We start from the raw sequence: 27,979 nt of genomic DNA, 5'->3' as shown, positions 1-27,979 counted from the left end.
CGTTCTCCCTCCTTGAGGGCCACAATGGCTCATTCGACAGGAGAGCATGACACATTTGAAAAGCCATTTATTTTTTATTACATTTTATTTAAGCGACGAAATATGCCCTTTGGTCCCACCCACGACCAGGTTCCCCCCACCCCGTTATATCCATCGATGGTCAATTGGAGGAGGAAAGAAAACAGAAATAATAAGAATAATAATTTAAAAAAATCAGATTAAGACTCCAGGAGGAGACTGAGGTCTTCGCCTGTGCCTGGATTGGGGCCAGAACCGGCTTGGAAGGAAGGAAGGGAAATGCGGCGGCATTGGGGGGGGGAGGGAAACAGGCAGATCTCTCTCCTCCCCACACCCCACGGATTGGGGCCCAGCCTGGAAGAGTGAGCCTGTCCGTGACCCCCTCAGCCCCGTCTATCCACAACCCCCCACCCCACCCCCGTCTATCCATCACTCACCACTTTGCTCCCCGAGGAAGACCAGCTTGAATTTCCGCAGCGGGTTGCCGAAGTCTCCGCCCGCCGACATGATGAGGAGGAGGAAAAGGAGGAGGAGGAGGGTGGAAAAGCTGGAGGAGAAGAAGGAGCCGCCGCCGCCGCCGCCGCCGCCTCAGAGGGACCACCCGCCCTGCCGCTCACCTCGCCCCGCTCCCGCCGAGAAGGAACGAGGGCTGTGAGGGAGGGGGAAGGAGGAAAGGAGAGCAGCCGGTGTTTTTCCTTCTTCTTACTCCTCGTCCTCAGCTCTGGCCCCGGATTTCGTCCCCCTCACGGAGACAGGGAGGTGGGGAGGGGGGCAGAGAGGAACCGAAAGGGGCGGGGTGGGGAGAGGAAGGGAGCGGCGGCTGCGGCGGCGGCGGCTGCTGCTGCCACCGGCGGGGCTGGCGAAGGGCGGCGGGGCGAACCAGAAAGCCAACGATGGGGACCGGAGGCAGCCACGACGCAACGCCGCCTGCGCCGCTGAGGCAATCCCGGCCCCGCCCGCGGCCTGCCTCTCCCTCAGGCGCGGCTCCGCCCCCTCGTCCCCTCCCTCCCTCAGGTAGTCGCTGCGCGCGCGCTGCAAAGGCCCGCCCAGCGCAACGGCGCCCAATCACGGCGACTGGGGCGTAGCCGAGCGCGCGCCTGCCTTCGCCTGCCTGTCACTCACTCAAACCGTCGCGAGCCAATTCAGCGGCATACGCGGAGGGGGCGCTCGAGCCGAACCACTGCGCAAGCGCGAAAGACCAAGAGGGCGTATTCAAAGGAGAGACGACGTGGGGAGGGGAGGAGGGGAGCAGAGTTTAGAGCTTTTCAAGGGGCTTTAATGCAGCGGTAAATTCTGCCTTACGTGTGCGTGTCTACGCGTTCGCCGTCAGCCAGTGCAGATTGGCTGAGGTGTCCTCGGGAGGCGGGACTTTTCGTTTTCTTCATTATGCCCCACCCAACTCCCGGCTGACTCCTCCTCTTGCGTTGCGTGGCGTTCACTCTGAAACCTAATGGTGTTAGCAATTATTATTATTAATAATAATAATTTATTGTATTTTTATACATTTTTACTACAAGACAATGTAGTAGCTGTCAGTCATTTACTTTTGTCTTTTAAATAAATAAATAAAAATAAAAATGAAATGAAATTAAAAAAATAAAAGAAAGGCAGTCGTGTTGGCCACGAGAAAAGTTCCCAAGTCCATATGGTGTAATATCTTTATTAGGGCCAACTCAAAGAACACAAAAAATGTGCAAGCTTTCAAGACCTCCAGATATCTTCATCAGGCAAAACATAACCAAAAAAAAACAGTTGGGAGGTAGGATAATTGGAACTATTTAAACATTGTGGAATATGTTTGGGTGGTATCCAATGTTAGTCCTGTGTAGAGTAGACCCATTGAAATGAATGGGATTTAAATTAGTCATAACCATCATAAGTTTCATTCATTACAATGGATCTACTCACTTGAGGGAATGATACTAAAGGCAAAACTGAAGTACTTTGGCCACATAATGAGAAGACAGGATACCCTGGAGAAGAGGCTGATGCTAGGGGAAGTGGAAGGCAAAAGGAAGAGGGGCCGACCAAGGGCAAGATGGAGGGATGATATTCTGGAGGTGACAGACTTGACCTTGGGGGGGGCGACAGCCGACAGAAAGCTCTGGCGTGGGCTGGTCCATGAAGTCACGAAGAGTCAGAAGCGACTGAACGAATAAACAACAACTCTATGTAGGACTAATATTGGATACTACCCTTTGATGGTTTTAGGCTTTTGGTTGTAAATTGCAGTAGCCCAGGTAGCTGCTCAATAAAATGTATTCATTCATTCAAAATAGTTTTGTTTTGCTTTTTAAACGTGATTTTTAATTGGGCGTTTTATGCCCTTGTTCTATGCATTGTTTACGGGTTCAGTAATAAGTGTACTTAGACTTGCGCGCCTCATCTGTTATGAACATAAGATGAGGCTTGCTTGCTAGATCAGACCAAAGATCCATTAGGGCTGCAATCCTATCCACACATATCTTTTTAAAGAAACCAGTAACTTAGATTACCTTATAAAAGGTTTAGACAAATTCATAGAGAATAGATCAACGGCTATAAATTGTGATGGCAAAATGGAACCTCCATGTTTAGAGACAGTATACCAGTTACTCTAAGCAACTGCAAGGGGGGTCTGGTGCTTTCATTTATTTTTTACATTTATATCCCACCTTTTTTCCTCCAAAGAACCCAAGGTGGCATACATAATCCTCCTCCGCGCCACGTTATCCTCACCACAACAACCCTGTGAGGTAGGTTGGGCTGAGAGTCTGTGACTGGCCCAAAGTCACTCAGTGGGTTTCCATGGCCGAGTGGGGACTAGAACCCGGTTCTCCCAACACCTTAGCCACTACACCACACTCATGCCCTGTTCTGGGCTTTCTAAGAAAGCTGTCTTTGGTCCATCTAGCCCAGTATTGTCAACACTGACTGGCAGCAACGTCTCTCCAGGGTTTCAGGCAAGAATTCTTTCAGCTCTACCTAGGGATGCCAAGGATCAAACCTAGGCCCTTCCACATGAAAGCAGGGGCTCTGCTACTAAGCTGCAGCCCCTGAGTTTGGAGGGCAGGTGGAAAATTAATAAGGAATGTTTTGCCCATCACAGCATTAACGGCTATATATTATCTCCAGTATCAGAGGCAGTATGTCTCTCAGTAGCAATTGCTGGGGAACTCAGATGGCAGAAGGCTGTTGCGTGCATGTCCTGCTTGTGGGCTTATAGAATCATAGAATCATAGAATAGCAGAGTTGGAAGGGGCCTACAAGGCCATCAAGTCCAACCCCCTGCTCAATGCAGGAATCCACCCTAAAGCATCCCTGACAGATGGTTGTCCAGCTGCCTCTTGAAGGCCTCTAGTGTGGGAGAGCCCACCACCTCCCAGGTAACTGATTCCATTGTCGTACTGCTCTAACAGTCAGGAAGATTTTCCTGATGTCCAGCCGGAATCTGGCTTCCTTTAACTTGAGCCTATTATTCCGTGTCCTGCACTCTGGGGGGATCGAGAAGAGATCCTGGCCCTCCTCTGTGTGACAACCTTTTAAGTATTTGAAGAGTGCTATCATGTCTCCCCTCAATCTTCTCTTCTCCAGGCTAAACAGGCCCAGTTCTTTCAGTCTCTCTTCATAGGGCTTTGTTTCCAGACCCCTGATCATCCTGGTTGCCCTCCTCTGAACATGCTCCAGCTTGTCTGCTTCTTTCAGTCTCTCTTCATAGGACTTTGTTTCTCTTTGGGTATCCAGTTAGGCCCTGTAAGAACACAATACTGGACTAGATGGACCCATGGTCTCATCCACCACGGTGCTTCATATGTTCTCATGCTGGAGAAAGCTCTCCTATTAAATATCTGTGACCAACGAAGGAACAGCAGCCCCGATGGACAAAAATTCTAATTACCCTGCATCCCCAAAAATCTGGGAACAGGAATCTGCCAGGTCAGGAAGTGCCTTTGAGGCTTGCACCTGGACACCACTCTTTTAGAGTTAATCAATGGGTGCAATTGGTTTTGATTCACAGCATTGAGAAACCGGAGTGCATAAGGTGGCCAACTGACCAGGAAAAAAAGCAGACCATGTCTACTCTTCTGCCTTCATCCGCAACTGGACCTGCAGATGATGACATTGTCACAGTGCGGAGATGAGCATGATTAACTCTGCACATCATTCTGCTGTTAAAGGCAGTGCTACAGTGGCAACCTCAAAAGCTAGTAACCCCAAGAACATATTGATTTATCAGAATGTGGAAGGCATTCAAAGTAATGACCATTCCTGATACCGGCTGCAAATGAATAATAAATGGATAATTTAAAGAAGAGAGGATGACTTGCCCATAAATATACACACATGTGACACTATCTGGCTGCAACAGGAGCCTTTCTTTGAAAGGCAAAGGCTTTCAGCTATATTACAGTTCCCTTTGCAAGCATTTCCCCAGGTGGCCCAGGTTGGCAACAGGAAATATTCAAATCATTTGTGACTGTGGTTTTCAAGTGGGTTCTTGGAACTGCTTTCATCATCAACGGGGGTTGGGAGCATGAATGAGCTTCCATGGGCTTCAAGGAGAGGGAGGCAACGGCAACACTTTCTTGTGTATGAAAGGCAGAGGATGTGAATAGCTGGCAGTGGCTCATTTATAACACCAGCTCCGGCTTGGGGATTTCTGATCTCGGTCACAATCCGCTGGCAATTTATCCTGAAATGAACGGGAGCCGCTTGGCTCCCTACACAAAGGACACGGCAGTGGTCTTGCGTGGCTGCCGCTCACTATTTCCAGGAGGTTTGCTATACAGGAAAAACTCCCTGGTGGATTGTGCCCATTAGTGGAGTCATTGCGGGTTGCCAAGCACCTGTCTCAGAAAGCATAAAAGCAAATCTATCTATCCTACAGCAGCATATGTCGGCTTGATTCTCTCCCACACCCCACCCCAATTATAAAAAGCTAGTGCTTCGTGCATTCTGCCTGTAATGCTACAGTATTCCTGCATGCTGTTATTTTTATCACATGGTTATGATTTGCACTTGACCTGCAATTTAAATAGGGAAAAACAAGTAGGTGTTGCCACAAAATGTTGCAGCGTGGAGTGTTTCTGTTCAGTAATCCAGCCATTCTACTTCCCCCTCCCAAGGTACTTACTGCTAGCGTGCACGCTCTGTCTTCATTGGGGGGGGGTCCTTGTTCCCCGCCCCCGGTTAGGGATTTTTTTAATTCTAAAAGGAATGGTCTGCTGAAACCTCCCTGTTGTGCATGGCTGATGCTGATTTGGGTACATACGCAATAACTCTAATAGCCTGAACTACAAAACATCAGAACCCAATGGAGTTATTCCATCAAGCTGAATGGGTGGGGAATTCAGAACAGATAAAAGAATCAGTAAAAAAAAAAAAGTTCATAACCTCCATATACAGTTTTTTGTTTTGTTTTCCACACTGTCAAGATTTAAATATTGGCAATCTACTGAGAGACACACACACACCCCATGTATATGAGTATTTGTTTATTTATTTATTTATTGCACTTATATACCGCCCCCATAGCCAGGGCTCTCTGGGCGGTTTACAGAAATTCTAAAATTAAGATTAAAACGAGTATACAAAATTTAAAATTCTAAGACACAGAACATACACACATAAAGCATTAAAAACCATTAAAAAAACTAAACAAGTGGGTGATTAAGATGTGCCACCATATGCCTGGGCAAAGAGGAAAGTCTTAACCTGACGCCAGAAAGATAGCAGTGTTGGCGCCAGGCGAGTTTCATCAGGGAGATCATTCCACAGTCTGGGGGCCACCACTGAAAAGGCCCTGTCCCTCGTTGCCACACTCCGAGCCTCTCTCGGAGTAGGCACCCGGAGGAGGACCTTAGCTGTTGAACGTAGTGACCGGGTATATTCACGTTGGGAGAGGTGTTCCGTCAGGTATTGTGGTCCCAAGCCGTGTAAGGCTTTATAGGTCAAAACCAGCACCTTGAATTGGGCTCGGAAACATACAGGCAGCCAGTGCAAGCGGACCAGAGCAGGTGTTATATGGTCGAACCTTCTGGTTCCCGAAATCAATCTGGCTGCTGCATTTTGCACGAGCTGCAGCTTCCGAACCGTCTTCAAAGGCAGCCCTACGTAGAGTGCATTGCAGTAATCTAACTTGGAGGTTATCAGCTATACACCTTTACCATCTCTATGGTGACTATGGAAACTGGGAATTTCAACTTCCAAAGACAGCAAGGTTACTATATTGCTTGCATTACTCTATATCCCTAGAATAGAAAAGCCTCTGATCTTTCTATGAGATCCAATGCTTCCATGAGATCTAGTAGCATGACCCACAGTTTCGGCAACTTCCACATATTTCCTTACCGTATCTTTCATTTTTGAGACCCTGTTTTTCTGTATTCTGCAGTATATTGTCGTAAAAAACCTGGCGCCAGAGCTTATAGCTGTCAGAATTTCAGAAACCATCTGGCACCAAATCAAGAAAGCTTCTATGCTATAAACAGGTAAATGTGGGGAACACATTCTGGAGGCAGTGACAAGTACAAAGTGTAAGTACAAAATATCACAAGTTGGTCATGTTATTCATCTGTTATAAACCTGTTTCTAAAACCAGGCATCCCCCCCCCCCCGCCCCACAAAGCCTCCCTGCCACACTCAGTATGGCTGTTTCCCTGGGCCAGGAGGTAGCTGGTGGGAGTTGAGTATTCAGAGGAGGGCAACCAGGATGATCAGGGGTCTGGAAACAAAGCCCTATGAAGAGAGACTGAAAGAACTGGGCATGTGTAGCCTGGAGAAGAGCAGATTGAGGGGGAGATATGATAGCACTCTTCAAATACTTAAAAGGTTGTCCCACGGAGGAGGGCCAGGATCTCTTCTCGATCCTCCCAGAGTGCAGGACACGGAATAACGGGCTCAAGTTAAAGGAAGCCAGATTCCAGCTGGACATCAGGAAAATCTTCCTGACTGTTAGAGCAGTGCGACAATGGAACCAGTTACCTAGGGAGGATGTGGGCTCTCCCACACTAGAGGCCTTCAAGAGGCAGCTGGACAAGCATCTGTCAGGGATGCTTTAGGGTGGATTCCTGCATTGAGCAGGGGGTTGGACTCGATGGCCTTGTAGGCCCATTCCAACTCTGCTATTCTATGATTCTATGATTCTATGATTCCTGAGCCCCCCCTTGCTTCGATTGATGCTTCTGCAACCCAATGACAAAAGCAGCAAGGAGGACTGACATTCTGGAGTTTGATTGCACGGTGCAAGCTCTTGCCACGTTTGAGATTCGCTGCTGCCACCCCTCAGGTATACTGGTCCTGAGGGAGGGTCACGCCCTCAGGCTCCCACGAAAGCAATGTGTCTTCAGGGGGTTAACTCCCCCCCCCTTTGTGTGTGCATAGGACTGCGGCTAGCCTGCCCACAGGTGGACTAGCCCAATCACATCCCGACTGATGCTGTCAGCCAGGCTCTGCAGCAGCTGAGTCACTGTATCGAAACCTGACGCTGCCTTCCTTCAGGGTGATTAATTCCGTGCATTTGTATGTCAGTCTTTTCTGCCCAACCAACTCAGATGTCAGTTAAAGAAAGCTATGAGTCCTTTGGGCTGCTTCCGTGGGCTTGCCTTTTATTTGAAGCAGTCTCTGATCCTCAGCTCGGAGAAGTGTGCTTTTTATCCACAGACTATTTAATAATAATAATAATAATAATAATAATAATAATAATAATAATAATTTATTTCTTACCCGCCTCTCCGATAGGATCGAGGCGGGGAACAACAGAAGAGCAGGAAGGGATCTGGTCCAATTCCTGCAAAGAGAAAGACCTTAACCTAACCCTCCACCCACCCACCCAGTGTGCTGCAGGGCGTGGGTGCACTGCAGGAAAGTTACTCAAACTCGAGTTGGTTACAAAAGTCAGTCTAAGCAATATACTGCCATTACTCTGTTGCTAGGGAGGGATCCCTTTGCCTCTTGACTAATATGATCTGGCTTCAGCTGGCCTGTGAATGTCCTCACAAAAAAATCAGAAGGAACGCACCAAAGCAGGGGGGATCTACACTACTGCTTTTAAAGCGCTTTAAAGCACTTTGAAAATGTTTTAAAAACTGTATATGCAGTGTGTCCTGGGCTCAAACAGTTCTCAAAACTGTTATAAAGCGCTTTAAAGCGCTTTAAAGCAGTAGTGTAGATCCCCCCCAGGATGGAATGCAAAAAAAGAAGAAGAAGAATTTGTTCTCAAATATGACAGTGAAAAACATACTAATAACGAACCCAACACCTTTTGGAAAGAGGAGTTTCATCAGGGGCAGTCCTACAAACCCAGCATCTCTGAACAGGCTAAGCCAGCTGCCAAAGATAGTGTAGGGTGACCATATGAAAAGGAGGACCGGGCTCCTGTACCTTTAACATTTGTATATATGGAGAACCTGGTGAAATTTCCTCGTCATCACAACTGTTAAAGGTGCAGGTGCCCTGCCCTCTTTTGTATCTGGTCACTCTAGTATAACTCCTGCAGCTTTAACTGTGGTGATGAAGAGGGAATTTCACCAGGTTCTCCATATATACAAATGACACCGTCTGAAATTCCCTTTTCTATGCAACTGTTAAAGGTACAGGAGCCCGGTCCTCCTTTTCATATGGTCACCCTAACATGGCCCCCATTGCTGGCACAACCCCTAATTGGTAGGTGTTTGCTGTGATTCATTCTTTTGGTTTATATTCTACGTTTCTGCCAAAAAAGGCTCTCAAGATGTCTAACAACAATAAAATACAGGTTAAAAACACAATTTAAAACACAAAAACCCAGTACCCAACCAATAAAGAACCCCTTTAGCAAAAGATCAGATATGGGGGCAATCCTATGAGTTCACAATACACGTAAGCCTCTGAACCTTGAGGCTTTTGAGCATCCAGTGCAGAGCGGGAGAAGCGGCAGAGGTGATAATTGCCTCCACTGTTCCTGTTGTTCTGTATTTTTTACCTGTCTAACTGGGGCTCCTCAGAGGGGGGTGGGAGAGGCTGGAGAGTCCTTGGGATAGCTTGTATCCTGTCCTTTCCAGCCTCTTCCCCCTGGAACACCCCCTCTACCCTCTGTCTGAGGTTGCTTTTCTAACCTCAGAGAGGCAGACTGCACTGGCTGTGAGGGACTGGAGTGTGGATTCTTGGATCCCAGGTCAGAGTGCTGTCTCCAACTGCAGATCCAGAGATCTAAAGTATCCTATGGCCCCCCAGATCATAGTGTTGTCCCTTAACCAGGGATTTAAAGGCCCGCTTCCCCGGCGTGTTAATAGCCAATCAAACACACGAGGCTAGAGAATACACTTAATCCATTTACTTCTGATACTGCAGTATGGGGGTGCTGTCCGGTTCCACAAGATGGAGGTACCCAGAACAAAGGGATCTCACAGTATATATAGGCCCTGACAACAAGATGGTGTTAGTCTCTTTCTAACCCTTCTATTGGTCAGTTCTGGATTAGGAAGTTAAGTTACATTAAATTTTCAAGTTAAGGTGCACAATCTCAATGAGTCATAGGTTACATTCAATGCTCTATTGGTCGAAAGTTTTCCCCTTTGTCTGTTAGGACATGATGTCCATCATTAAGGAATGCAAATCTGGCACCTAGCCATCTGTAGCCACCCTTTGGCAGAGAAGCCATCTTTTAACTCTTGGCATATTACATTAATCAGAGAGATGAAACCTCTCCCTGGGGCCATCAATTGAATAGCAGAGTTAGAAAGGGCCTATAAGGCCATCGCGTCCAACCCCCTGCTCAATGCAGGAAAATGCCTTAAAGTGTCCCTGACAGATGGCTGTCCAGCTGCATCTTGAAGGTCTCTAGTGTGGGAGAGACCACGATTCCCATATGAAAGAAAAGAAAAACAGTGCAGGCATATCCGGGATGTCAGATCTGGCAAAGATTTGGGCCAGGCATTCTAATTCCTACGGGAATCATAGAATCGTAGAGTTGGAAGGGGCCTATAAGGCCATCGAGTCCAACCCCCTGCTCAATGCAGGAATCCACCCTACAGCATCCCTGACAGATGGCTGTCCAGCTGCCTCTTGAAGGCCTCTAGTGTGGGAGAGGCCATGAACTCCTTAGGTAACTGATTCCATTGTCGTACTGCTCTAACAGTCAGGAAGTTTTTCCTGATGTCCAGCTGGAATCTGGCTTCCTTTAACTTGAGCCCATTATTCCATGTCCTGCACTCTGGGAGGATCGAGAAGAGATCCTGGCCCTCCTCTGTGTGACAACCTTTGAAATATTTTGAAAAGTGTATCGCCACTGTTCCCTTACATGTTAAGAGCCTGCCTGAATAAAAACGTCTTGCCCTACCAATGGAAGGTCAAAAGAGAGGGGAGCAGCCTAGCCTGGAAATGTATCCATGGAGAATGGTGTGTAGCTGCCACTTTTGTAGGGTGACCCTATGAAAAGGAGGACAGGGCTCCTGTATCTTTAACAGTTGTATTGAAAAGGGAATTTCAGCAGGTGTCATTTGTATATATGGAGAACCTGGTGGAATTCCCTCTTCATCACAACAGTGAAAACTGCAGGAGCTATACTAGAGTGACCAGATTTAAAAGAGGGCAGGGCTCCTGCAGCTTTAACTGTTGTGATGAAGAGGGGATTTCACCAGGTTCTTCATATATACAAATGATTCCTGCTGAAATTCCCTTTTCAATGAAAAAGTTAAAGATACAGGAGCCTTGTCCTCCTTTTAATAGGGTCACCCTAACTTTTGCCCTATTTTCAGATTATCTCAGTCCCTCGTCCCCTGGGCTGAGCATATATCAGATATGGCCACTGCTGCGCCAATAAAGCAGCAGCTTCATATCCCTCCCCACGGAGATTTGGAATATAGGATTGCTCTGTAAATATTGTAGAAAATATTGAAATAACGTAAATAAATATTGCCAAAAAATAAAGAGAAATTGCTGCTAGTAGCAGAAAAGTTACTGACAGCCTGAGAGCAACTCAGAAAACAGTCTGCCTTTTTATTTTTTACTACCCAAGTAGGTACATTTTGAATTTCAGGCACAAGTTCAGCACACAGCAGCAATATCTTGTTGAAATCCTCTTTCATAATTCTGCTTGTTGAAGAGGGGGGGAAACCCCACTCACCGACTTTGCTTCAAAGAAATGAATGGTTAAAATCGACTCCAACAGAGGGAAGGCTCCTCCTTCTGTTTTTATTTCTACCCTCCGTTCTTAACCAATTAGAGCAGCCGCTGGGAGGAGGATGTCACTGATTGGCGGCGGCTACAATCTCTCCCAGCCCTCCTGCTCTTCAACTGGAGGACTACCGAAGTGAAAGGCGGAACAAAACGTGCCGCGGAACTGTGTTGAATGAGCCAGGGAGCGAGGGGGGACACATTTTGTCGCCGGACCTAAGAGACTGGGGGGACCAGTATGTGCAGTGGACCTATTCAGGCTCGTGCTTCTTCTGCTGCGTCGCCGTGGTTACCGCCTGGAGGATTGGAAATAGCTGTTGTGGAGCATGACCGCGGCTCTGGGCAAAGTATGTACCCTTTAAGTAGAAGGGGAGAGACGGGACGCCTCCTACCCCCGATAGTTTGACCTTCCTTTATTATATTCGTTGTCTTTCCCCACGATTCTTTGCTTCTGTGTCTTACCTTTCGCCCTGTGGCCATATCCAGAGCATGGCCGTTCCCAGAACCCTTTGCGGTCCGTGCTAATGCTAATTTACGTAGGGTGACCCTATGAAAAGGAGGACAGGGCTCCTGTATCTTTAACAGTTGCATAGAAAAGGGAATTTCAGCAGGTGTCATTTGTATATATGGAGAACCTGGTAAAATTCCCTCTTCAGTACAACTGTTAAAGACACAGGAGTCCTGTCCTCCTTTTCATGTGGTCATTCTACCTTTGCCCATATCCTGGAGTAGTGAATTCCATGGGATCATTTATTTATTTATATATTTATTACATTTCTATACCGCCCAATAGCTGGAGCTCTTTGGGTGGTTCACAAAAATCATGTGGAGGGTTGTTGGAAAAGTGCCCTCTCTGAGGCAGAGTTGCTAAGGTAGCTGCTAACGAAACGTTGCAAAATGTCCATGAAAAGCCATTCCAAGGATAAGCAAAATCAAGTATTGTTTTCTTAAAGAACATTCAGTACCTATCTCTTTGCATTGAGGCTTGCCAAAAGAAAAATGCAATGCATTCTCTTCTCCATCTAGAAATTTCCTGTTAGATGGTGTCTACGTATGTAACACTGGAGAAGACAGTGTATAAAACCTAGCTGCCTCCCTTGCGAGGTACGCACGTGCTTTGGAGCATTTAGCAATTCCATAGGAAAAGGAGGACAGGGCTCCTGTATCTTTAACAGTTGCATAGAAAAGGGAATTTCAGCAGGTGCCATTTGTATATATGGAGAACCTGGTGAAATTCCCTCTTCACCACCACAGTTAAAGCTGCAGGTGCCCTGCCCTCTTTTAAATCTGGTCACTCTAGTATAGCTCCTGCAGCTTTCACTGTTGTGATGAAGAGGGAATTTCACCAGGTTCTCCATATATACAAATGACACCTGCTGAAATTCCCTTTTCTGTGCAAATGTTAAAGGTACAGGAGCCCTGTCCTCCTTTTCATATGGTCACCCTACTTAAAGAGCTTTGGGCCAGGTTACCTGAAGGAGTGTCTCCTCCCAGTTTTTCTTACCCAAACCCTAAGGTCATCTGAGGCCCTTTTCCAGGTGCCCCTGACTAGGTGGTTGGCTACAAGAGGTGATGAATCCCTGTCTGTAGAATGTCTTCCCCAGAGAGGCCCACCTGAGATCTCTGTCATGGTGTTTTTTAGCACCAAGTGAAGACCTTTCTATTTTCCCAGGCTTTTAGGGACAGTTTTTAGATCAACCTCCACTAATCTGTTGCCCTCTAGATATTTTGTACTTCATCTCCCATCAGCCCCAGCTAGCATGGCCAATGGTCAGGAACGTTTGAAGTTGTCCAAAACATTTGGAAAGTACCAGCTTGGCTGTTTTAGATCTTTGCACTGTTCTAACGTGGCTGCTGTTTTACTTTTACTTTTTTGTTTTGTTTTATTATATGCTGGTGGTGCTTTTATTCTGCTTTTATCTGATTTATTTCATTGTTTTATCATATTTACCTTGTATTTTACGTTTTTAATTTGTATTCCACATAGACAACTTCAATTATTCGGTTGTTTTAAATAAATAATAACCAGCTGAGATGGAAACAGTTCAGGTAGCATTAGTGACAGGGTGATGATACCTGTGGGCAGGGACTGTCAAGAAATACTTTTGTAAGCCGCCGTGAGAGCCTTTTTTGGCTGAATGGCGGCATAAAAATCCTTAAATAAATAAAATAAATAAATACCTCTTTCTCCTTTATTCATTTTGGCTCCAACCTTGTGAGCATGCACCACTTAAGAGTTTGCTAAGGAGTGATAATTTGGCTCTACTTACGTTTTTTTCAGGTCAAGAACTGATCTAAACCATTAAAAATCGACTTGTATTAGTGGCCTTTGCCAAATTCTAGGGTAGTGAATTCCATGGGATCATGTGTGAATGTTTCCTTTTGTTTGTCCTGAGCCTGTTGCCAAAGCATTTCACTGGATGATCCTAGGTCTAGTATACTGAGATAAACATCTCTATACCTTTGTGCTGTCTGTTTCATTTCATTTAATTGAGATTTTATAAACCACGGCCATGTGCCTGTGTAGTAAAATTCTTCCTAAGCTAACAAGTGTGTTAGCTGGTTAAGCTAGGGTGACCCTATGAAAAGGAGGACAGGGCTCCTGTATCTTTAACAGTTGTATTGAAAACGGAATTTCTGCAGGCGTCATTTGTATATATTGAGAAACTGGTGAAATTCCCTCTTCATCACACCAGTTAAAGCTGCAGGTGCCCTGCCCTCTTTTAAATCTGGTCACTCTAGTATAGCTCCTGCAGCTTTAACTGATGTGATGAAGAGGGAATTTCACCAGATTCTCCATATATACAAACGACACCCGCAGAAATTCCCTTTTCTATGCAACTGTTAAAGATACAGGAGCCCTGTCCTCCTTTTCATATGGAATTGCGAATTGCTCCAAAGCACGTGCGTACCTCGCAAGGGAGGCAGCTAGGTTTTATACACTATCTTCTCCGGTGTTACATACGTAGACACCATCTAGCAGGAAATTTCTAGCTGGAAAAGAGAATGCATTGCATTTTCTATTGGCAAGCTTCAATACAAAGAGATAGGTACTGAATGTTCTTTAAGAAAACAATACTTGATTTTGCTTATCCTTGGAATGGTTTTTCATGGACATTTTGCAACATTTCGTTAGCAACTACCTTAGCAACTCTGCCTCAGAGAGGGCACTTTTCCAACAACCCTACACATGATCCCATGGAATTCACTACCCCAGAATATGGGCAAAGGTAGAATGATCATATGAAAAGGAGGACAGGACTCCTGTGTCTTTAACAGTTGTACTGAAGAGGGAATTTCACCAGGTTCTCCATATACATAAATGACACCTGCTGAAATTCCCTTTTCTATGCAACTGTTAAAGATACAGGAGCCCTGTCCTCCTTTTCATAGGGTCACCCTAGTTAAGCCTTAAAGTCTTTCTTTCCATTAAGAGCTAACTTCAGTTGTCCCTCTCTATACACTTTCTCCAGATCTACTGGCCTGGTTCAGACAACACACAAAACCATGCTGCTTAACCACAAAATGGTTAATCCTTAACCATTTTGTGGTTAAGCAGCATGGTTTAGCGTGTTGTCTGAACTAGGCCACTGTCTCCTTTTTAGATTAAAATCCAGTGGATGGGATTTCAAGTACATTGATTTAAGGAATCGTGTATCGTCCTGAGCTGAAGACGAGAGTATGGCATCGAGAATGAATTCAGCTTGACGTGTTCCCCATCCCTATGAATATTATTATGCGGTTGAAATGCACACATACAAGTGATGGAGCATGCGAGAAGAGAAATTGCAGTCATCTGTCTTCCTGTTGTTCTCTTCCGAACACCAGCCTTCAGGGCTTTTAATAACACTTCGAGGAGTTTGCTGATGGCTTGCAAATTTGGAGTGTTGAAGTGGGAGGTAGGAGCTAAAATGAAAGCTCTCTGCAGTATTTCTTGCTTTATTTCAGAGGATCTAACTCTTCCTCCCCCCCCCCCCCGCATTATTCTTCTAGGTGCTGTGCCTGGGAAAGGAACTTTTTTTAAAAGAGACCTCTGCATTGATCAGGTAAGAAGACTAATATTTAGGCAGATCTGGCATCTTTTGTTTCCTGTCCCGATTAAATTTTTCATTTACAGAATGGTTGCACTAAAGTTGAGGACTGTGGGGTGATATTCAGGTGTGTTCACATTGCAGTCCTCATTCAGTTCTTTACCTCGCAGCCAGTGTGGGACACCGAACCAGGGAAAAGGGAGAAAAACAGTACGACCCTCTGCCTATTTACCTGGAGTTCAACCCACGTTGACTAGTGGGACTTACTTCTAAGTGAATGTACAAGAGATTGCATCCAAAGGCTTTCTCTTGTGGATTGTTTTGCTTTATGGCTATTGCCATTTGTACTGACTCCAAAGTTGCTGTTATTTATTTATTTTTAATATTTATATACCACTCCAGATTCAAAATTTTGGAGCGGTGTACAAGATAAAATAAAATAAGAACAGAATAAAACATTTTAAATTGATTTTAAAAGAGGCAAAATGTACAGTGAACCGTGGCTGGTCATTAAGGAAAGTCTTCCTGGAATAATGACTTTTTCAGGAGGCACCGAAAGGAATACAAAGTTGGCGACTGCCTGACCTCCAGAGGCAGGGAGTTCCATAGGAGAGGGGCCACCACGCTGACGGCTCTTATTATTGCATTTATATCCCGCCTTTTTTCAGCCAAGGAATCCTAGGCGGCATACATAACCCTCCTCCTCCTCTCTGTTTTATCCTCACAACAACAACCCTGTGAGGTCGGCTGGGCTGAGAGTCTGTGACTGGCCCAAAGTCGCCCAGTGCGTTTCCATGGTCATGGGGACTAGAACCCAGATCTCCCAACTCCCAGTCCAACACTTTTCCCACTCTGCCACAGGCGGTTGGACGAAGCAGCCTGGGGCCTTGTCATTATAGTTACACTGTTATTGGAAAACTTTAAGAAGCTGTTGAAAAATATTGTAGCATCAACAAATTGTAACAATCAGCTTTCTTTTTCCTTTAGTCTTACCTTAAAGGCGTCAAGAAGGAATTCCATCTGTTCTTTAGGTAAGATAACTACCATCCCCTTCCTGTAGGAAGGAGAACCATCTTTCGAGCTGGTACCCTGAGGTGCTCCACTGTGTATAAAGAAAATTATAATCTTTCTCTCCCTGGGAAGGTATAGAGTGGGCCTTACCCCTGATAATGTCCATTTCATCATTATTTGTAAGAGCTATTAGGTGCTGTACAAAATTAGAAAACGTCACATCCCTGCCCTCAGGTTCAAAACCTAACAAAAAGTCCACGTAAAATAGCAGTTCAGGTGTAGGGGTACGTCCTCCTCTTTTTAACAGCAGTTTGTCCTCGTCATAAGAAGAGCCCTGCAGGTCTGGACCGAAAGCTATTTCAGCATTCTGTCCTCAGAGTGGCCAAGCCGTTGCCCTTGCAAAGCGTACAGGCAGGACCATTGGAGGCTGGTGCTCCGACGTCATTGGAGTGATGAGTCCGCTCTGGCTTTTAATCAGAACTCTAAAGGAGCTATCCAAGGTGATTGCATTCTTTTAGAGTTCCGACTGAAAACCTGGAGTGGATTGACTGCCCCACTGATTTTGGAGCCACCAGCTTCCACTGGCCAGGGCATGAGGCCAACAGACTCTCCCCTCCTTACTTGCTTTACCTCATCTTTCAGCAAGACTTGGACTAGGATTGATACGTACTAAGTGTCTGATCCTGGTTTTGTTTACTTGCAAACTATTGAATTCTGTGGGCTTTACATCTGCTGATTTTATCCTGGTTGTGCTTTTATATTGTATTTTATATCATGTTTTTATGCTGTTTTATTTATTTATATTTATTTATTTGTTACATTTATATACCGCCCCATAGCCGAAGCTCTCTGGGCGGTTTACAAAAGTTAGAAACCGTCAACATTAAAAGTATACAAAATTTAAAAACATTGCAAGAGAGATGTAGCTGGTGATGGTTAAGCTGTGTTCCAGGAAAACTGCTTTGCCATTTAATTTTTCATTTCGTTTATTCCGCTTATATATTTATTATTTATTGATTTTATTTATTACATTTCTAAACCGCCCAATAGCCAAAGGTCTCTGGGCGGCTTACAAAGATTTGCCATAACTGATGTTCTCATTAAGGAACCCCTGATAAGCTTCCAACGACACCCCAGGGCTTGCAGGGCTGGACAGAAAGTAGATCTCCAGATGTTTTGCACCTTCAACTTCCCGTATTCCTGACCATTGGCCGTTCTGGCTGGGGCCTCTGGGAGCTGAAATCTCAAACGTTGGGAAACCTACCTCCTGCCCACCCTGGCCTTAGAGTACACTTTGAAAAGCACTGGATGAGCAGAATAGTTGATTTACCAACTGCGCCCTTATCTGGAAAGAGATAGCCTAGCTACAGTTATCCATGCTCTGATAACCTCTCATTTGGATTACTGCAATGCGTTATATGTGGGGTTGCCTTTGAAAACGGTCCGGAAATTTCAACTGGTACAAAACAGGGCAGCATGTTTACTAACAGGGACTGGCCGACGAGACCACATTACGCCAGTCCTTTTCCAGCTTCATTGGCTGCCAGTCCAGGTCTGGGCCCGATTCAAAGTGCTGGTATTAACATTTAAAGCCCTAAACGGTTTGGGGCCAGGCTATCTGAAAGAACGCCTCCTCCCATATGTACCTGCCCGGACCCTAAGGTCATCCTCAGGGGTCCTTCTCCGCGAGCCCCTGCCAAAGGAAGTGAGGCAGGTAGCTACTAGGAGGAGGGCTTTCTTCGCTGTGGCACCCCGGTTGTGGAATGAGCTCCCCAGAGAGGTCTGCCTGGCGCCTACACTGTACTGCTTTCGTCGCCAGCTGAAGACCTTTTTATTCTCTCAGTATTTTAACACTTAATTTTAACTTAAATTTAAATTTTATTGTTCTAATTCTGTATTTTAATCTTATATCAATTTCTGCTGCATGGTTTTTATCCTGGTTGTGCTTTTGATACTGTATTTTGTATTTGTGTTTTTAGACTGTTGGTTGTTTTATTATGATTTTAATTTTTGTGAACCGCCCAGAGAGCTTCGGCTATTGGGCGGTATAAAAATGTAATAAATAAATAAATAAAGATTCCTAAAGTGGCTTGATCTTGGCTGTGTCTTTACGCCCAGACCTCTGCTAATCTTTGGGCTTTCTAACAGTCCTGCTTTCTTTCCTAAAGGCAGCCCGCTGCTGAACTGCTGCAGGCACTACAGGTCCCAGCCCACCCATGGCATTGGCCGGTACAAACATTTGCTCCCCCCAGAGGTAAGTATTTCAGATCTTAGTCTCTACTGATTCTGCAGCTTCTTCAAAATGGATATTCCGAGACTGTTGGGAAAGCACCTTATTTGGTGCGGGCTGTCCAGTGCGAAACATCCTCTGCGTTGGAAGGTGCTTATTGTATTTCTTTACGCAGCACTATCAGGGCAGGGTACACACCGAATAAGTAACACCTGACAAGTCCTTGTCTCCAAATAGTTCATCATGTCAAACAGTTGTAACGAATGTTTTCCATTTCACCATTTTGCCCTGCGCTGAATTGATTCTTTTTTTTTAATCTTATCCATGCAATAACTTGCACAACTTACCATGATCATGACCAGACTTCAGTGTGAGGCACAATGAGTCAAGTATTATTTCAGGTCCCATTTTTGACAGCTGCCGTTTCCCTCCTCTCTGTTTCAACACATGTTTCCGTTTTTAAACCTGTTTTGCTCTGCAGATGGGCGAAAACAGTTAAGCTGCCTGAATTGTTGTTGTTGTTGTTGTTGTTGTTATTATTATTATTGCATTTATATCCTGCCATTTTGTCCTGCAAGGAACCCAAGGCGGTGTACATAGATCATAGAATAGCAGAGCTGGAAGGGGCCCACAAGGCCATCGAGTCCAATCCCCTGCTCAATGCAGGAATCCACCCTAAAGCATCCCTGACAGATGGTTGTCCAGCTGCCTCTTGAAGGCCTCTAGTGTGGGAGAGCCCACAACCTCCCTAGGTAACTGATTCCATTGTCGCACTACTCTAACAGTCAGGAAGTTTTTCCTGATGTCCAGCTGGAATCTGGCTTCCTTTAACTTGAGCCCGTTATTCCGTGTCCTGCACTCTGGGAGGATCGAGAAGAGATCCTGGCCCTCCTCTGTGTGACAACCTTTCAAGTACTTGAAGAGTGCTATCATGTCTCCCCTCAATCTTATCTTCTCCAGGCTAAACACGCCCAGTTCTTTCAATTTCTCTTCATAGGGCTTTGTTTCCAGACCCCTGATCATCCTGGTTGCCCTCTTCTGAACACGCTCCAGCTTGTCTGCGTCCTTCTTGAGTTGTGGAGCCCAGAACTGGACGCAATACTCTAGATGAGGCCTAACCAGGGCCGAATAGAGAGGAACCAGTACCTCACGTGATTTGGAAGCTATACTTCTATTAATGCAGCCCAAAATAGCATTTGCCTTTCATAACATAATCCCCCTCCTCTCCATGTTATCCTCACAACAACAACAACAACCCTGTGAGGGAGGTTGGGCTGAGAGTTTGTGACTGGCCTAAAGTCACCCAGTGGGTTTCCATAGCCGAGTGGGGACTAGAACCCAGATCTCCTGACTCCCAGTCCAACACCTTGTTGGAAGTTAAACTCTCTTCTGAGATAAGCAGCGTTAGAAGCGTTTTTCAGCAGGAATACAGCAAAGACAAATAAGGCTCAGGATTCTTTGTTTAAGTTAAAACAAAGCCTTTACTGGCATAGAAAGTTCAGTTGAATAACTTAGTTACAGCATTACAAGTATACTCACAACGATCATATTCGAGAGAGAATGCCTTCTCCCTTCCCAACCTGCCCGGTCACTGAGGTCATCCGAGGGCCTGCTCCTGGTGGTTCCACCTAGATCCATCCTCCGATTGGAATCCACCAAGGGAAGAGCCTTCAGCGTGGTGGCTCCCTTCCTGTGGAATTCCCTGCCTCCGGAGGTCAAGCAGGCTCCAACCTTGTACTCCTTTCGGCGCCTCCTAAAAACATCTTTACTCCAAGAAGCCTTTCCTTAATATGCAGCCTTGAATATCTGTTTTTGCTTCTTTAAAATTTTTGATTTAACTGTTTTATTCTGTTTTTATTTTCATTTTATCTTGTACACCGCTCCAAATTTTTTGAATGGGGAGCCGTATATAAATATTCTAAATGAATAAATAATAAATAAATAATATTAGTTACACAGCAGCAGCATTAAAGATGAGGTAAAGATGGAGGGGGTAATCAAACATGCACAAAACACAGTCACATATATAGGGCAAAAACTGTACAGTCATCTCAGCTACTAATTAACTAATTGAAAAATCATCTCAAGCTAATAATTCAACAATTGTCCAGCTGTGGCCTTGACATTTAGAAAACACACTTCTTCATATTTCTTCATGCCACTAGGCCAGTCTTCCTCAACCTGGGGCGCTCCAGATGTGTTGGATTACAACTCCCAGAATGCCCCAGCCAGCTGGCTGGGGCATTCTGGGAGATGCAGTCCAACACATCTGGAACGCTCCAGGTTGAGGAAGGCTGCACTAGGCACTTCTAAAACAATGGAATAAAGTAAAACCAGATCCGTTCCAGGATCCAACACACCTCAGCCGCTACCCCACACTGGCTCGTAGTTGCTGGCGGTAGTGAGGGAAAAGGCCGTCTGAAACCTTTTGAGAGATCTAGCGTTCTGAAAGGAAGCCCTTGCAATTTGGGAAGATAATGAACCAATCATTCATTCGGGCAGGGCGCCTTGAAGGCAGAGGTTGAAATAGGAGCCGTTTATCCTAGCATGTCAAGAGTCTTCTGCGCAGGAAGGATTTGAATTGTGCGAAGAACATCCAACCCCCATACGGGGAATCTGGGGAATTGGGCCCTCTGGATGGGTAGAGGAAGTGTGGCTGGAAGTCCGATTTGAGTCACAGTCTGGCGGCAGCAGTGCAGAACTGCAGTTGGGGAGCAGAGCAATGGCCGGGTCATTGAAGAGGCGGAGCCATGTCCACACCTTACGCCACACCATGTTGTAGCACAGCCTTCCCCAACCTGGCGCCCTCCAGATGTATGGGACTACGTAGTCCCTGGCCAGTATGGTGGGCCGTGAACAGGTAGGAGCTGCAGCAGGTGTCGGGCTTCTGCTTTCCACCTCCTATCCTCCTACTTGGCCAGGAGGATGAGGACTTTTGCAGCTTCTACTGTCAGTTTCCTTAAAGCTGGCTTGTGGCGTCATCCAGAGCAGTGGTTCTAGTTTAACAATAAGTGGGGTCAGTTTCATAGAGTCGTAGCCTCCTGCCCGGTCATCTGAGGGCATGCTCCTCGTGGTTCCACATAGATCCATCCTCCGATTGGAGTCCACCAGGGGAAGATCACAAGCTGAATATGAGCCAACAGTGCGATACGGCTGCAAGAAAGGCAAATGCTATTTTGGGCTGCATTAATAGAAGTATAGCTTCCAAATCGCGTGAGGTACTGGTTCCTCTCTATTCGGCCCTGGTTGGGCCGCATCTTGAGTATGAGATGTTTCAAGAGAGAGAGGCAAAGTGCCCCATTGTGGGGCATTGTAGAGTATTCAGAATGTGCTAGATAATGAGTTTACCAAATTTCAACTTTCCATATATTGGGGAATTGCCATGACTAATTTCATTCCTCTTTCCATCTGTGGGGACCAAAAATCTTTATGTAACAAAAGATATATCACATAAAGATATGTCACAGTATCTTTATGTGACCAAATATCTTTATGTGACAAAAGAAGGATCTTGGAACTGTTGTAGATCGCAAGCTGAATATGAGCCAACAGTGCGATATGGCTGCAAGAAAGGCAAATGCTATTTTGGGCTGCATTAATAGAAGTATAGCTTCCAAATCACGTGAGGTACTGGTTCCTCTCTATTCGGCCCTGGTTAGGCCTCATCTAGAGTATTGCGTCCAGTTCTGGGCTCCACAATTCAAGAAGGATGCAGATGAGCTGGAGCGTGTTCAGAGGAGGGCAACCAGGATGACCAGGGGTCTGGAAACAAAGCCCTATGAAGAGAGACTGAAAGAACTGGGCAGGTTTAGCTTGGAGAAGAGAAGATTGAGGGGAGACATGATAGCACTCTTCAAATACTTAAAAGGTTGTCACACAGAGGAGGGCCAGGATCTCCTCACAATCATCCCAGAGTGCAGGACACGGAATAACGGGCTCAAGATAAAGGAAGCCAGGTTCCGGCTGGACATCAGGAAAAACCTCCTGACTGTTAGAGCAGTACGACAATGGAACCAGTTGCCTAGGGAGGTTGTGGGCTCTCCCACACTAGAGGCCTTCAAGAGGCCAGCTGGACAACCATCTGTCAGGGATGCTTTAGGGTGGATTCCTGCACTGAGCAGGGGGTTGGACTCGATGGCTTTTTAGGCCCCTTCCAACTCTACTATTCTACTATTCTGTGATTCTAAGAGCCTTCAGCGTGGTGGCTCCCCTCCTGTGGAATTCCCTGCCTCTGGAGGTCAGGCAGGCACCAACTTTGTAAAACTTTCGGCGCCTCATGAAAACATCATTATTCCAGGAAGCCTTTCCTTAATGTCCAGCCACGAGTCACTGTATTTGCTTCTTTTAAGATCTGTTTTAAGTGTTTTATTCTGATTTTATTTTCATTTTATCTTGTACACTGCTCTGAAATTTTCAATGGGGAGCGTTATATAAATATTGTAAATAAATAAAATAGAATAAATAGTAGAGTTGGAAGGGTCCTTCTAAGGTCATTGAGTCCAACCCCCTGCTCAATGCCGGAATCCACCTTAAAGCATCCCTGTCAGGTGGCTATCCAGCTGCCTCTTGAATGCCTTTTTGATGGCTTCCAGTATTTTGCATAAACTGGCAGCTGTTATCATAGAACAGTTTATTCATAATGTATAAAATCAAACTGGGCACAACAACCACATATGAAAAAGTCCCCTTGACTTTTAGAACATTTCCAAGGATTATAATTCTTATCAGTTTTGCTTATTATTACAAGAATTTCAAAACCATTTTCTCTAATATTCATATATAAATACAAAATTGTGCCCAGAGATGATTTTCATCTTGCCTGAAGGCACAGTTGTACGTCATGTACTGTGCCTCAATTAGAGCAGTCTTCCTCAACCTGGTGCCCTCCAGATGTGTTAGACTGTATGTGATAGAAGCTGCAATCCAGCACGTCTGCAACAGCTACAAAGTTCCTCAATCTGAGCAGTTCCTCTCTCTCCCTGGCCAGTAGTCAGGGAGTAAGGCGCCTCCAGTCAACGACTGGCCACCCAGTTGCCAGCAGTCGGAGGAGAGAGATGGATTGGAAGGCAATAGGATTAGTCTCAATGACTGGACAGGAACTAGATCAAGCGGTGAGGGGATGCTACTCCAGAGCAGTGCCGTATGTTGGACCCAGCCCTAGCCAACAAAGAAATGGCTCCAGCTGCAACGGGTAAATCAAAGTCAGCAAGTACATGGGCCCTCTGTCTTCACCCAGTCCTTCGCTGGGATAACAGCTCTCAGTAAGCTACCTTGCTCAGGACAGGGGGCTCCTCTTGGACTGAAAGGCAGGGGTAGAAATGAAATCCCCATCATAGTTAAGGGCTGAGTCCCTGTACCTTTTGTCAGTTGTATAGCAGAGAGCATCTTGGCAGGGGCAACTTTTCTCCAGTAAGTGGGAAAAGCATTACCCATGGAAATTCTCTCCTCTCCCCCAACTGTTAAGGGTGTCCTGTGGTTCTTTGCATCTGATTTCAGAGAACCTTAGCTGCAGAGCTCAGGGTTGAGAGGTGTGTCCACAGCTTCGTGTCCTGCTCATGCCATCCGCCTCCCTGCTCATGCACACACACGTTGCGTCCTGGGTTAGGAAAGAGCCGTTTGGGGTTAAAGATGTACAGATTCAAGAAGGATGCAGACAAGCTGGGGAGGAGGGCAACCAGGATGATCAGAGGTTTGGAAACAAAGCCCTATGGAGAGAGATTGAAAGAACTGGGCCTGTTTAGCCTGGAGAAGAAAAGACAGAGGGGAGACATGATAGCATTCTTCAAATCCTTAAAAGGTTGTCACACAGAGGAGGGCCAGGATCTCGTCTCGATCCTCCCAAAGTGCAGGACACGGAATAACGGGCTCAAGTTAAAGGAAGCCAGATTCCAGCTGGACATCAGGAAAAACATCCTGACTGTTAGAGCAGTACGACAATGGAACCAGTTACCTAGGGAGGTTGTGGGCTCTCCCACACTAGAGGCCTTCAGGAGGCAGCTGGACAACCATCTGTCAGGGATGCTTTAGGGTGGATTCCTGCATTGAGCAGGGGGTTGGACTCTATGGCCTTGTAGGCCCCTTCCAACTCTGCTATTCTATGATTCTATGTTCTGCTTCTTTCCCTACAGTCTTCCAAGAAAAGGAAGGACCGGATACAAATGAAGGAGATTGATCCTGGGACGGAGCACAAGTATGGAGACTTGAACATCGTGATGACTGGCTTGGACATGACGCTGGTGGAGCACTACGCTCAATACATCCACAAATTCTGCAACAACCTCTCCATCAAAGTGGAGGAAAGGTATAATACTGGGTGCCAGCATGTGGGATCTGCGTTTAGAGTCTCACGATGTTAGGGAACCAAGTGCTGGATTTCTAAGAGCTGACCTAGCGTGCTGCAGGTTCTCCTGCACTGTACCATTTCAGACGTATTTACAATGCTCTGACACACCAAAAGAAAGAAATCCCTGTACTTAGAAAACCAGCATGTGGTGGGGCGGAGTCATTCCTGCTCCCACTGCACAGTCTGAAGTGGTGCAGTCCAGGAAGTCCTGTGTCACAGAAGTTCTACTCAAGCACTGGCTCCCTCCCACGTAATAATAATATTAATTAATAATAATAGTAATAATAAATTTATTTCTTATCCGCCTCTCCGTTTGGATCGAGGCAGGGAACAACAATAAGTATAAAATACATAAACCTGAATTAAAAAAATGGTACACATTATTAAAACATCCTAAAATTCCACTGGATAGGCCTGCCGGAAGAGATCAGTCTTTATAGCTTTCTTGAATGCGAAAAGACTGTCAAGTTCACGAATCTCCTCCGGCAGGCCGTTCCACAGTCTGGGAGCAGCAGAGGAAAAGGTCCTCTGGGTAATACTCGTCAGCCTAATTTTGGCTGGCTGAAGGAAATTCTTCCCAAAGGACCTGAGTGTGCGGGGCGGATTGTACGGAAGAAGGCGATCCTGCAGGTAGCCTGGACCCAAACCATGTAGGGCTTTAAAGGTGATAAAGACCCATTTTTTCTAGACCCATTTCAAACCGGCTTTAGGGCAGGATACGGAGTTGAGACAGCTATGGTCACCTTAGTGGACGATCTCCGCATGAGTATTGACAGGGGGAGCGTGTCCCTGCGGGTACTTTTGGACCTTTCAGCGGCTTTCGATACCATTGACCATGGTATCCTTCTGGAATGCCTAAGGGGTTTGGGAATCGGGGGCACTGTGCTCCGGTGGTTCCGGTCCTACCTCTCAGGTAGATTCCAGATGGTGATGCTTGGGGATAGCTGCTCCTCAAAAAAGGAGCTTTTGTATGGTGGACCACAAGGTGCCATCCTTTCCCCGATGCTGTTTAACATCTACATGAAACCGCTGGGAGAGATCATCCGGAGGCATGGGCGGGGTGCTATCAGTATGCTGATGACACTCAAATATATTTCTCCATGCCTTCAATAACAGCGTCAGCTAAGAACAGTGTGTCTCCTCCAAATGAATGCTTGGAGGCGGTAATGGGCTGGATGAGGAAAAACAAACTGAAGCTGAATCCAGACAAAACAGAGGTGCTTGCTGTCAAGGGCTCTGGCCTAGGTTTGGAGGTGTGTCAGCCAGTTCTGGATGGGGCTACACTCCCCCTGAAAGACTGTGTTCGCAGTTTGGGGGTGCTCCTGGATCCGTCGCTCCAAATGACAGCCCAGATAAACGCGACGGCCAGGAGTGCCTACTTTCAGCTTCGGCTGATACGCCAGTTGCGCCCCTTCTTAGAGTCAGAAGACCTAAAGACAGTAGTGCACAAGCTGGTAACCTCAAGGCTCGACTTTTGCAATGCGCTCTACACAGGGCTACCATTGTACCTAGTTTAGAACCTTCAACTAGTTCAAAATATGGCAGCCAGGTTGGTCACCGGTACATCTAGGGGTGAGCATATTACCCCAACATTTAAATCACTCCACTGGCTGCCAATTAGTTTCCGGACGAAGTACAAAGTGTTGGTCATTACCTTTAAAGCCCTAAATGGATTGGGTCCAGGTTACCTGCGGGATCGCCTTCTCCCATACAGTCCGCCCCGCACATTCAGGTACCTGGGGTGAACTTACTTCAGTCAGCTAAAACTAGGCTGACATCAGTTTCCCAGAGGACCTTTTCTTCTGTCGCCCCCAGATTGTGGAGGAGATTCATAAAATTAACTCTGTGTGTGATTTTAAGGCAGCTTTAAAGACTAGCCTTTTCTGGCAGGCCTATCCAGATAAATTTAAAATCAAGAATTTTTAAGATGTATTGATTCCTGTTCTAATGTTGTTCCCTGCCTTGATCCAAAGGGAGAGGCGGGTAAGAAATAAATTTATTATTATTATTATTATTATTATTATTATTATTATTATTATTATTACCAACACTATACTTCGCCTGGAAACTAATTGGCAGCCAGTGAAGAGATTTTAAAACTGGTGTAATGTGGTCACCCATAGGTGTACCAGTGTCCAACCTGGCTGCCATATAGCCCTTTGTAGAGTACATTGCAGAAGTCAAGCCTCGAAGTTACCAGTGCGTGCACTACCATCTTCAGGTCTTCCAACTCTAGGAAGGGGCGCAGCTGGCATTTCAGCTGAAGCTAATAAGAATTGGAAAGACTTTGTGCTTTGAAAACGACTATAGGAATTATTATCATCATCATCAACAACCACCACTACCCTTGTCTTGAATAATTTGCCCAAGGAAAGGTTAAAGTGTTTGGGGCTTTTTTGTTTAGAAAAAAAGGACAATTAATCAGCTAGGTGTGCGTGAAGGAAATATGATAGAAACTTAGAAAATTACACATGGTGTGCAGACAGAGACATTTTTGTGCTCTTATAGCACGAGAGAAGTTGGGGTCATCCAGTGACATGGAGTGACCACAGATTTAGCTCATCGTTAACTTGAAGAATTCATTACTGTAAGTTGTTTGGATGATCTGGGCATGTTTATCCTGGAGAAGAGAAGACTGAGGGGAGACATGATCACACTCTTCAAGGACATAAAAGGTTGTCACACAGAGGAGGGCCAGGATCTCTTCTTCATCATCCCAGAGTGCACGACATGGAATAATGGGCTCAAGTTACAGGAAGCCAGATTCCAGCTGAACATCAGGAAAAACTTCCTGACTGTTAGAGCAGTACAACAGTGGAATCAGTTACCTAGGGAGGTTGTGGGCTGTCCCACACTAGAGGCCTTCAAGAGGCAGCTGGACAGCCATCTGTCAGGGATGCTTGAAGGTGGATCCCTGCATTGAGCAGGGGGTTGGACTCGATGGCCTTATAGGCCCCTTCCAACTCTACTATTCTATGATAATTGGCTCTAAAAGGACAAATTCATGGGTCTGTCAATGGCTGCTAGGGATCATAATTGGGACCCTGAAAAGAAAACATTGCACTGTATCCCTGGTGAACCCCATGTCTCTCTATCTGTGTGTGTGTGTGTGTGTGTGTGTGTGTGTGTGAGAGAGAGAGAGAGAGAGAGAGAGAGAGAGACTTGAACCTGTAGGTCAGGGGTCAGAAAAATCAAATGTTAGCATCAAAGATG

The 27,979-nt window shown here is 45.9% G+C and overlaps 2 protein-coding genes across 3 annotated transcripts in view; one reads left to right on the top strand and one right to left on the bottom strand.

Moving 5' to 3' along the window:
- Positions 1–811, bottom strand: part of RAB6A (RAB6A, member RAS oncogene family) — an 84,802-nt gene extending 83,991 nt beyond the window's left edge. The window contains exon 1 of one of the 2 annotated variants that reach the window (XM_063127297.1): positions 456–811. In XM_063127297.1, the coding sequence (XP_062983367.1) occupies positions 456–525 (70 nt within the window). In that variant the 5' untranslated portion in view covers positions 526–811. The remainder of the gene's footprint in view (positions 1–455) is intronic. The other variant, XM_063127296.1, reaches the window with a different exon arrangement.
- Positions 812–11,361: 10,550 nt separating this feature from the next.
- Positions 11,362–27,979, top strand: part of MRPL48 (mitochondrial ribosomal protein L48) — a 30,104-nt gene continuing 13,486 nt past the window's right edge. The window contains exons 1-5 of the mRNA XM_063127877.1: positions 11,362–11,498; positions 15,145–15,197; positions 16,170–16,213; positions 18,362–18,447; positions 24,552–24,724. Coding sequence (XP_062983947.1) covers positions 11,478–11,498; positions 15,145–15,197; positions 16,170–16,213; positions 18,362–18,447; positions 24,552–24,724 — 377 coding nt within the window. The 5' untranslated portion in view covers positions 11,362–11,477. The remainder of the gene's footprint in view (positions 11,499–15,144; positions 15,198–16,169; positions 16,214–18,361; positions 18,448–24,551; positions 24,725–27,979) is intronic.

Source organism: Elgaria multicarinata, chromosome 5 (genome assembly GCF_023053635.1).
Source record: "Elgaria multicarinata webbii isolate HBS135686 ecotype San Diego chromosome 5, rElgMul1.1.pri, whole genome shotgun sequence".
Taxonomy (NCBI): Eukaryota; Metazoa; Chordata; class Lepidosauria; order Squamata; family Anguidae; genus Elgaria; species Elgaria multicarinata.
The sequence above is the reverse complement of the archived record's forward strand: the minus strand, read 5'-3'. Positions and strand labels throughout refer to the sequence as shown.